Source organism: Dipodomys ordii, unplaced genomic scaffold, assembly GCF_000151885.1.
Source record: "Dipodomys ordii isolate 6190 unplaced genomic scaffold, Dord_2.0 Scaffold213, whole genome shotgun sequence".
NCBI classification, from domain to species: Eukaryota; Metazoa; Chordata; class Mammalia; order Rodentia; family Heteromyidae; genus Dipodomys; species Dipodomys ordii.
The window spans coordinates 510,959-522,297 of NW_012267429.1; the positions used below are offsets into that span (position 1 = coordinate 510,959).

The 11,339-nt window shown below is 60.9% G+C and overlaps 1 protein-coding gene across 1 annotated transcript in view; it reads right to left on the bottom strand.

The window, feature by feature from the left end:
* Nucleotides 1-9,755, bottom strand: part of Adgra1 (adhesion G protein-coupled receptor A1) — a 26,603-nt gene extending 16,848 nt beyond the window's left edge. Inside the window, exons 1-4 of the mRNA XM_013035493.1 lie at nt 9,636-9,755; nt 5,346-5,581; nt 2,935-3,064; nt 1,111-1,268 (exon numbers count right to left, since the gene is read on the bottom strand). Coding sequence (XP_012890947.1) covers nt 1,111-1,268; nt 2,935-3,064; nt 5,346-5,545 — 488 coding nt within the window. The 5' untranslated portion in view covers nt 5,546-5,581; nt 9,636-9,755. The remainder of the gene's footprint in view (nt 1-1,110; nt 1,269-2,934; nt 3,065-5,345; nt 5,582-9,635) is intronic.
* Between the last annotated feature and the right edge of the window lie 1,584 nt (nt 9,756-11,339).

The window sequence follows — 11,339 nt, forward strand, 5'->3', positions numbered from 1 at the left end:
CCCCCTGGTGACAGCGCCCCCCGGTGACAGCGCCCCCAGGTGACAGTGCCCCCTGGTGACAGCATCCCCTGGTGACAGCGCCCCCTGGTGACAGCGCCCCCCGGTGACAGTGCCCCCTGGTGACAGCGTCCCCTGGTGACATCATCCCTTGGTGAACTTGTCCCCTGGTGACGTCATCCCCTGGTGACATCGTCCCCTGGTGACGTCATCCCCTGGTGACATCGTCCCCTGGTGACGTCATCCCCTGGTGACATCATCCCCTGGTGACATCATCCCCTGGTGACACCATCCCCTGGTGACGTCATCCCCTGGTGAACTTGTCCCCTGGTGACATCGTCCCCTGGTGACGTCATCCCCTGGTGACGTCATCCCCTGGTGACGTCATCCCCTGGTGACATCGTCCCCTGGTGACCTTGTTCCCTGGTGACGTCATCCCCTGGTGGCGTCATCCCCTGGTGACCTTGTCCCCTGGTGACCTTGTTCCCTGGTGACATCGTCCCCTGGTGACATCGGCTGGAGGATGCTCACACTCATTCTCAGCCTCTGGCATTCAGGACGGAGGAACCTGGCCCTGTCCATGAGCTCTTGGGCTGGATTGGGATGGATTAAGTCTCAGGCCTGCTGGCAGGGAGGGCCGGCTCCTGCAGCTGCCCTCAGGTGCAGTCTGTGTTTCTGGTATAGCCCGCTTGCAGATGCTTTGTGCAGGACCCCAAGCCTGCAAGACAGCTGTCTAGGCTGGGTGTGCAGGGTGGGCCTGTGCTCCTGGGGTCGGGACCCCCGGGCTACGGTGGGTCCTGGGGTCAGGAGGCCCTGGGCTACGGTGGGTCCTGGGGTCAGGAGGCCCTGGGCTACGGTGGGTCCTGGGGTCAGGAGGCCCTGGGCTACGGTGGGTCCTGGGGTCAGGATCCCCCTGGGCTACAGTTGGTCCTGGGGTCTATGACTGGTCCTGGGGTCCGGAGACCCAGGCTACGTCTCTGGTGTGATGTGAGTCTCTCTAAGGGAGGTTCTGATTCTACGTTGACTCCTAGGGTTTGGTGTTCCTGTTGGACACAGGAGTGGAGAGCTTCGTCCTTCTGGAGTGTGGTTTAGTACACTCCAGACACAGCTTACCTATCTGACAGAGTACTGGCATAGACCTGCTGAGGGAGCAGGTCTATCTGTCCTGATGGTGCCCTGAGCGAGCCTGCCATGCCCTCGGGAGACATGTGGAGAAGGGGCAGGAAGCCGCCAGGGCGGTTCCAGCAGAGGTGTCGTGGAGTCAGGAGAGGCTTGGGGTGAGTAGTGAGGAGTCAGGTTCTGGTGTGAGGAGTGAGGAGTCAGGTTCTGGTGTGAGGAGTGAGGAGTCAGGTTCTGGTGTGAGTAGTGAGGAGTCAGGTTCTGGTGTGAGTAGTGAGGAGTCAGGTTCTGGTGTGAGTAGTGAGGAGTCAGGGGCTGGTGTGAGTAGTGAGGAGTCAGGTTCTGGTGTGAATAATGAGGAGTCAGGTTCTGGTGTGAGTAGTGAGGAGTCAGGGGCTGGTGTGAGGAGTGAGGAGTCAGGTTCTGGTGCTAATAGTGAGGAGTCGGGCTGGTGTGAGGAGTGAGGAGTCAGGTTCTGGTGTGAATAATGAGGAGTCAGGTTCTGGTGTGAGTAGTGAGGAGTCAGGTTCTGGTGTGAGGAGTGAGGAGTCAGGGGGTTGGTGTGAGTAGTGAGGAGTCAGGTTGTGGTGTGAGTAGTGAGGAGTCAGGTTCTGGTGTGAGTAGTGAGGAGTCAGGGTTCTGGTGTGAGTAGTGAGGAGTCAGGTTCTGGTGTGAGGAGTGAGAAGTCAGGGTTCTGGTGTGAGGCGTCAGGTGCTGGTGTGAGTAGTGAGCAGTCAGGGGCTGGTGGGGCAGTGGGGACTCAGGGATGGCCTGGTCAGGGATTTGGACCTCGGGGCCCTGCCCCTAGTGTAGGACAGATGGGTGTGCCCATGTCCCCTGATGCCATTCCCGGCTGCCTCCCGCCTGCCTCTTGTCCTCTGTGTCCCTCTCCTCCTGGGAGAGCCCGAATGTCCTCCTCTGACCTTGTCCATCCTGCAGGTCACCTCTCTCCAGGGGACAATGTCCTCTGACATCACCCCTCCCAGGGGAGGCCTGGGCGGCCCCTTCCCAGATCCCTCCTGCAGGGGGAGGGCGGCACTGTTCCTCTGGGGCTGGGCGCGGGTCCAGAGGCAGTCTGACCTGCAGAGGGCTCACGTTGTGCTGGACACGCAGCCCCGCTCACGTCATGCTGGACACACAGCCCCGCTCATACCATGCTGGACACACAGCCCTGCTCATATCATGCTGGACATGCAGCCCCGTTCACATCGTGCTGGACACACAGCCCTGCTCACGTCATGCTGGACATACAGCCCTGCTCACGTCATGCTGGACGCAGCCCTGCTCATGTCGTGCTTGACATACAGCCCCGCTCACGTCGTGCTGGACATACAGCCCTGTTAATGCCATGCTGGACATGCAGCCCTGCTCATGTCATGCTGGACATGCAGCCCCACTCACGTCATGCTGGACACGCAGCCCCGCTCACATCGTGCTGGACACGCAGCCCCGCTCACATCGTGCTGGACACACAGCCCTGTTAATGCCATGCTGGACATGCAGCCCCACTCACGTCATGCTGGACACGCAGCCCCGCTCACATCGTGCTGGACATGCAGCCCCACTCACGTCGTGCTGGACATGCAGCCCTGCTCACATCGTGCTGGACACACAGCCCTGTTAATGCCATGCTGGACATGCAGCCCTGCTCACATCGTGCTGGACACACAGCCCTGTTGGCTACAGGGACTCAGCCAGTTCCGGGCTTTGCTCCTCAAAGGGTGGGATTTCATATCACCACTCTCTACAGGCATGGGGAATGAAGAAGACGCCATGAGCTGCTCAGGGACAGGCCAGAGGCCGCTACGATGCCCCTACGAAAGAGCCTGGGGCTGCTCCATTTTGATCATGGCTAAAAGCCCCAGCATACTTGTAGAAGCGTGTTTTCTTCTCAGAGATACCCTCTGGCCTGTAGGAATCACACTCTGTACACTTGAATACGAAAGGCCTGGGGATGGGAGGGGAAAATTGGGAAGGAGCAAGGGGAGGCCTGGCCTTGTCCAAACAGAAATGCATTCCTTACCTGGCTGGAAACCGTAACCCCTCTATACCCCACCATTAGAATAACAATAAAAAATAAAAATTGAAAAACAAATGCCAAAGGCCAGGAAGAAACCCAAGGGAAACTAGAAACTACTGTGATGGAGTAGAAGAGTAGCAGGCTGCACAGGACACAGCAACGCAGCTCTGAGCGAAACTCCGAGCAGAGAACAGCTTCACTAAAGAAGAGAGATCTCAGATCAACAATCTAGTTTCAGACTGTAAGAAACTGAGAAAAGGAAATACAAACTAAACCCAAAGTGAGCAGAAGAAAGGGAATCAACCCTAAAAAACCACAGCAGAGACACTAAAATAGAGAACAGAAAGACAGAGAAACTAGATACTCCAAAGTTTGTTCTTTAGATAGGTCAACGGCACCGGCAGACTGGAAAGAGGAGAGAAGACTAATACTCATATTGAAGCGCCTGCCAGTGGTTGGGCAGGAAGGCTGGTGTGGAAGTCATCATCTCCCTGTAGGCGTAGATGACACATCACCATATACACAGAAGTCTTAAGAAGTAGGAAAACTCTTGGACCTAGTAAAGGAGCTCAGCAGAGCTGCAGGATCTGATTGATGCCATGAATGATTAGAAATCAACGGCAAGACAGCAATCCTATATATAGTAAAAGGGAAAACTTGAAACCAAGGAGGCCGAAGGTTTGTGTGCTTCAAACCACAAGACATTGCTGGGGGAGCCGCAGTGGAGGGAGTGGCGGCCTGTGCCCGCGGCTGGTCTGCGGACAGCCTGCAGGCTGGCGTGGCCCCCAGAGGCCAGAGCGAGGCCTGGGCCTGCCGCCGTCTGCCCAGGGCCCTGAGTGGCACCTGACCTGCTTCCTCATCTTGGGGACGTGGGCCTTGATGGCCTCCTGGGACATAAGCTCTGCTTCTAAATTGGTGCCCACATGCCCAGCCTCACACGGACCAGACTCACTGCCCAGGTCAGTGCCTGTGCCCAGCCTCACACGGACCAGACTCACTGCCCAGGTCAGTGCCTGTGCCCAGCCTCACACGGACCAGACTCACTGCCCAGGTCAGTGCCTGTGCCCAGCCTCACACGGACCAGACTCACTGCCCAGGTCAGTGCCTGTGCCCAGCCTCACACGGACCAGACTCACTGCCCAGGTCAGTGCCTGTGCCCAGCCTCACACGGACCAGACTCACTGCCCAGGTCAGTGCCCACATGCCCAGCCTCACACGGACCAGACTCACTGCCCAGGTCAGTGCCCACGTGCCCAGCCTCACACGGACCAGATTCACTGCCCAGGTCAGTGCCCACGTGCCCAGCCACACACGGACCAGACTCACTGCCCAGGTCAGTGCCCACATGCCCAGCCACACACGGACCAGACTCACTGCCCAGGTCAGTGCCCACATGCCCAGCCACACACGGACCAGACTCACTGCCCAGGTCAGTGCCTGTGCCCAGCCTCACACGGACCAGACTCACTGCCCAGGTCAGTGCCCACTGTGCTATTCATGGTTCAGTTTTGGTTCAAGTGTGCAAATGGCGAAGCACCCTTGGCCCCGGTGGCCGGTGTCTTTCTTGTCCGAAGGGCCGTCTGGTGTTCTGGCACGGCGGCCCTTTGGAGGTTGGGGAAGCGACCCTGGGCTGCCCTGGGGAGGGAGGTCCCACCCTCCCCGGCGTTCCCGTGGTCCCGGCACACCTGGGCTCCCCACAAGGCGCCCGTGCCCTGAGACGGCAGGCCCTCAGCTGGGTCCCGGTCCCCTGGGTTCCAGGGCCAGGCCACGATCACACACCAGTGCTGAGGTGGTTGCTGTTGGTACCCTGAGAGGCGGTGGGTGTCCTGGCTTCACTAAGACCAGGATGTACGCCAAAGCCACAGCCACGCTGCCTCCAGGCTGGCCCTCCAGGGGACACGGAGGGCTTCCTGCCAGGGAGCCACCTGTCCACAGGGCCAGCCAGCGTCCAGCCAGATGCTGAGGCAGCATCCCGTCCCGGCCTCTCGCCGCCCGTCTCTGCGCGCTGCCCCGGGTACCCCCTGGGACTCTGCCCCCACACCAGCATCACCCACCCCTGCCCCACCGTGTCTGACCCAGGTCTACTGGTCCCAACCCTGACCCAGGGCCTTGCCCACTCCCGAATGCGGCCTCCGCCCCTCCCCCGGTGGGTCTCTGTGTGTGGAGGAACCACCCTCGGGCTGAGCTCCTAGGGAGGGAGTCTGTTTGCCTTGCTAAGCCCTGTGGAGGCTCGTCCCGGTCAGGGGTCCCCAGGGGTCCCCCCTGGGTGGCGCCGGGGCCCGGGAGCACGCTCCAATACCTGAGCAGGGGCTGCTTGGGGTACGGCGGCTGGTCTGCACCAGGGCACGGAGGGGCCTTCCTGGTCACTTGCTTGTAGATGTTCCTGGCGGTCACTCCAATCCACAGCATGGTGGACAGTGTGGAATAGTGCAGTGCGATGCCCACCTGGGAGGGGACATGTCAGCTAGCCGGCTTCCCCTCCCAGGCCGCTGCCCCCCCTGCTGCCCCCCTCCCCCAAAGCCCACCGTCCGTGCACAGCACAGCTTTCCTCGGCTGCCGGGGGCCGAGCCTTGCAGCTTCTCTATACTTCTCCAGGGACTGGCAGAGGGCAAGGGGCCCTGTGAGGGGTGGCTCCTCCGAAGGGAGGGCAGAGCCCCCAGCGAGCATCCCCACCCAGGGCCCAGGTGGAAGGAGGTGCAGCGGTGCCCCAGCCCCCCAGAGCTGTCATGGTGGCCGTGGCCGGGTGAGGTTCAGACCCTGCCCGGGAGCGTCAGGGACTCCTGGCTATGGAGACAGCAGCTGGGGCTGCGGCCCAGCGGCAGGACGCACACGCCAACTTGCTGAACTTCATCTCCATCTGATTCCCTAACATGGGGCTACCTTTGAGGTAATAGGCTGACATTTGGAAATGACAAGTAAAATATGGCTATAATTGGAGAAGACATAAATGTTTCAAGAATACAGAAATCCCTTGAATAACGCGAACATTATATCATTATAATGAGTTATCAAATCCAGAGTTCAAGTTTTGCTTATGAGCAAACTCTAATCGTTGATGAGGGTTTTGAGGGACGTGGAAAGTTGGGAGCTGCTCATGGTAGTGTGGCGTCGCGGGGACAGCGGACGCCCAGCGGTCCCTTCCCACTGCTCTTGGGTGTGAAGGGCACTGGGTGGACATCTCCAGCGTGCAGGCCTTGCCCTGCCTGTGAGTGTAAGGGGCTGGAACCTCCCGGAGAGAATTCCGTAGCCCGGATGATGGGGAAAGGGCAGCCTGGCCCTGGCCGGGGGCACGGTCCGCAGCAAGGCCCACACCAACGCACAAACAACGCAGCCTCTCCGCAGGGCTCCGACCCTGGTGCGTGTGCTCGGGGGTCTGGCCAGCCTCAGCCAGCAGCCTCTCCGCAGGGCTCTGACCCGGAGGGCGTGCACGGGGGTCTGGCCAGCCTCAGCCAGCAGCCTCTCCGCAGGGCTCTGACCCTGGCGCGTGTGCTCGGGGGTCTGGCCAGCCTCAGCCAGCAGCCTCTCCGCAGGGCTCTGACCCGGAGGGCGTGCACGGGGGTCTGGCCAGCCTCAGCCAGCAGCCTCTCCGCAGGGCTCTGACCCGGAGGGCATGCACAGGGGTCTGGCCAGCCTCAGCCAGCAGCCTCTCCGCAGGGCTCCGACCCTGGCGCGTGTGCTCGGGGGTCTGGCCAGCCTCACCCAGCAGACTCTCCGCAGGGCTCCGACCCTGGCGCGTGTGCTCAGGGGTCTGGCCAGCTTCACCCAGCAGCCTCTCCGCAGGGCTCTGACCCGGAGGGCATGCACAGGGGTCTGGCCAGCCTCACCCAGGCCATGGGTTTGGGGATCCCGGAAGGTATACTCAAGCATCCTCAGGGAGGCTGTCTCTCAAACGCCAGCTCTAGGCTGGACACACCGGGAGGCCCCAGAGGCCACCTGGCTTCTGTGGCCCTCTGGCAGGGGGTGGAGGCAGGGCGGGTGCAGTCCCTGCTTCCGGGCTGGCGTCGAGGCACATCCAGGAAGGGGGACTAATGCGGCTGCCTGCTTCTGTTTATGACGTCACTCGGTACTATAACGAGGCTCAGGGCCCTCTTCCTGTCTCCATGACAACTGCCTCTCCATCCATCCAGCTCTCTGGACCACTTCTCCTGGTTGTGTGGTGGTGATGCATTTGAGGCGTCCTGTCCTGAGTCCCCGGGAAGGTGTCCTGGGTGCGGGTCAGGGTGGGGCACACCGGGGTCCCCGTGTTTAACCTGCTCTGCCCCTCGCGCCTCCCTTCCAGCAGATAAGGCACTGAGCGGCTTCCCTCAGACCTGCTGGGCTGCTGACCAAAGCCAGCCTGGGCCTGGCTGGGGGAGGCCTCCGCGGTGCCAGGCACGTGTGTTGGTGGCCGCAGGCTGGGTGCAGAGCGGCGCGGGGACAGGGCAGCTGCCGTGGGAAGCAGTTATGTGCGAGGGGCGTGTCACCCGCAGAGCCTCGGCTTCCATTTCCGCCCCTTTCCCCAGGAGTCCAGCATCTCCTGCACCTGTCTGCCGCATCCTGCCGCGTTTGCCTGCGGTGGCACTGCCCTGGTGCATGCGCGGGGTAGGTCTCTGGCTGGTCCAGCCTGTGCCTGGCAGCGTGTTTGTGAGGGATGGGGGGAGCTGCCTCCTCTCCTGAAAAAGCAAGCAGGGGCCAGGGACGCCTGGTGGCCACCGTCTTCCTGTTGCCTCACCCGGCCTACCCGCCGTCCAGGGGTTGTCGGCAGGGAAGCATTTCTCACCAAGCATGCTCTCAGCCTCGGAGCCCTTCTAGACCTGCGCTGCCCCGCCTCCCAAGCCCCTGGGCTGGGCTGGGCTGGGCTGGGCTGGGCTGGGCTGGGCTGGCCTTGAGCGGCCAGCGTGCCCCAGACATACCCTCCCAGGGCTGGAGATGGCCTCCAACCGGCGCCGGGAAGCGGTTCCAGTGGGTTCTGTGGCGGGTAGGCCCCCCTCACGGAGCCGGTGGGGTGAAGTACAGACATAAGGATAATGACCCATTTGATAGCTTTTCCAGCGGCTCCGGGCGGGCGATCCCAGCCAGGGAGAAGGGATTTCCTGGCCCTTGCTGGGTCGTAGCTGCTCAGCTTGTGGAGAGACAGGGAAGCAGGAGGCCTTCTCCCTGTGTCTCCGTTCGTTCAGGCCTGTGCTGCCAGTGTTTCCAGGTCCAGCCGAGGAGGTGGGCCTGGCTTCCTGGGGTGGTGTGCACGGCCATGGGGGTGTCTGAGACGTCTCCTGGTGCACAGCGCTCCAGGACAGGGGCTCTGTCTCCTGGGTGTGAACATCTTGCTCACAAAGTACAGCTAGGCTCCACTCATCTTAGTGCTGGGAACAAAAGCGCAGCCACATGGTCCGAGTCAGGCCGGCCTCAGAGCCGGGAGAAGAGAGGACATGGGCTCCCCAGGGACAGCCTGACCCCAAGACTCCCTGCGCCGTGGACAGGCCAGGGGCGAGGTCGGCCTGCCAGGTGGCCTTGGCCTCCGTGGGGCATGCTGTTCCTGCTTCTAGGACCAGCAGTGGATGTTTGCTGAACTTGTGGAGCCTGGGTAAGGAGCGGGCCTGAGGACTGGTGTGCACGGGCTGCGGGCTGCCATGGGCGCCCCCTCCTGGCCAGAGCCATTCCAAGGGGTCAGGGAAAAGGTCTTCTCTGTGGTCCCGGGAAGGCCTGGAGGTTACGTATATCAACACCTTTTTTTTTTTTTTTTTGCCAGTGCTGGGGCTTTAACTCAGGGTCTGGGCGCTGTCCCAGAGCTGCTTTTGCTCAAGGCTTTTGCTAAAGGCTAGCGCTCTACCACTGGAGCCACAGCACTACTTCTGGCTTTTTCTGCTTATGTGGTGCTAAGGAGTGGAACCCAGGGCCTCATGCATGCGAGGCGAGCGCTCTACCACTGGAGCCACAGCACTACTTCTGGCTTTTTCTGCTTATGTGGTGCTAAGGAGTGGAACCCAGGGCCTCATGCATGCGAGGCAAGCACTCTACCACGGAGCCACCTTCCCAGCCCTATTAACACCTTTTTCAATCAAAGCAAGACCAGGGCACACATGCAATGACAGTCATGTCAACTCAATGCTTTTGTCAGTGCTGGGGCAGGCTCTCACAAGCTCGCAGAGCTGGCAGGCGGGCTCTGCGGCCCAGGCCTGGCAGCTCGGAGGCCGCACACGCAGCGGCCCTGCAGATTGCAGCGTGGGTCGGCTCCTGGAGGGTCTCAAGGACGCTTCGAGAGAAGCATTATGCCCTGAGTCCACTGCTTGCTGGACAGTGACCATCTTGATCCGGCCCCTGCAGCCTCAGAGCTAGCTGGCCCATGGCAATGATCTGATGTTGGGCAGTGCAGATGGCTTCTGAGGGGACGAGGCCGGAGCAGGCGCCGCGCCGCTCAGGAGCAGCAGTCGAGCACACAGTGGGATATTCTTTCATGAGGATCCACACATCTCCCCCTTGGTAAGAGGCCCACAAACACCTCTGGTTTTGTTATAGTACTCACCGCCTGGCACAGGATGGGATATTTGGTGCGGTTGATGCCACCGGCGAACACGGCAAAGGTCAGGGCGGTGTGGAAGCAGAAATTCAGCAGCGCGTGCCGGCCTTTCTGGCTGATGCGGATGGCGCTGTGGAGTGGAGATGAGAGCCGGGTGAGCACCCGAGAGCAGGGGAAGGTGTGGAGCTCAGCACCGTGGACCCAGGTCCCGCCCCGCCCCCAGGGTGCCACGCCCCGTGGGGGGGACGGTGGAAAAGACTGCAGGGCTGGGCGCTTCGGGATGCCTTGCAGAGCAGCTCCAAGCCGGCCACCTGACAGCTTGGCAATGGAGGATTTGAGGCCTGAGCTATGACTTGTCCACTGCCTCAGAGACAGAAGCACCTCCTGGCTCCCAGGCAGACGCTGGCCTCTCTGAGCAGCTGTTAGCGATAGCTGTGCCGGTGGCCTGGCCTGGGCATGGCCCCTGCCACGCGGCTGTAGCTGGCACTGGTATTGCTTAGCCTGGGACGCTGACTCCATCAGGCCTCCGAGACGGTGCTGCTCTGCACCTCGCGGGCCAGCTGGGGTCTGTGTGTGTGTTCTCCATCCTCACGCCACCCAACTCCCCTGCGGAAACCTGATCACCACGCAGGTGTTGGAGGGGCCGAGCCTCTGGGAGTGGGGCTCCGGCCCTCAGAACTGCCCGTAGAGGCTACCAGACAGGAGCAGACCAAGGCCTCACCAGAGACCAACCCTGCCAGTGCCTTGGATCTGGACTTGCAGCTTCTAGAACAGTGATAAACCAAGGCATACTCGAAACTGTGCTATCAGCTACACTTGCTCTAGTAATTTGTTTCGGTGGCCTGAACAGATCCAGACCACAGGTTCACCCAAGTGGGGGCCCTGGTCAGGACCCTGTGACTCAAGTCTCATCTGAGAATCTTCGTGCCTGTGGGTGTGGCTGAGACCGAAGCGTCGCCTGTGATTTCTTGATTTTGGGTGTGGAATGGCCACCGCCAGGGCCCTGTTCATGCATTCCAGTGCATTTCCAAGACAGGCAGATGGACACACAGCAGTCATCACAGTTCTCAGGCAGAGGTGGCCAAGCACACCCTCAGAAGCATAAAAGGCCTGGACTCCCTTCCTGAATAAAAGGCCTGGACTCCCTTCCTGAATAAAAGGCCTGGACTCCCTTCCTGAATAAAAGGCCTGGACTTCCTTCCTGAATAAAAGGCCTAGACTACCTTCCTGAATAAAAGGTACATGCAAAGGCAGTACTAGGGTTCTTCAGGACATGGCCTTTTGGACACCCATGCCAACATGTTTCTGTATTTCACCCAGTTGCTCTTAAAGACAGACCAACAGAGACCATGAGTGGAGGATGTGCCTATGGCTGCTTCTGTGGGAGGTCCTGAGCCTGGGGGCAAAACTGAGTGCTTGGTGGCATGTGGCTTTTCCTCGAGTAACTCTGTGCTATTTGAAGTGGGAGACCTCATCCTGACAGTGAGGCCTGGCCTGGTCCTGGGAGTGAGGCCCGGCCTGGTCCTGACAGTGAGGCCCGGCCTGGTCCTGACAGTGAGGCCCGGCCTGGTCCTGACAGTGAGGCCTGGCCTGGTCCTGACAGTGAGGCCTGGCCTGGTCCTAGGAGTGAGGCCTGGCCTGGTCCTGGGAGTGAGGCCTGGCCTGGTCCTGACAGTGAGGCCTGGCCTGGTCCTGACAGTGAGGCCTGGC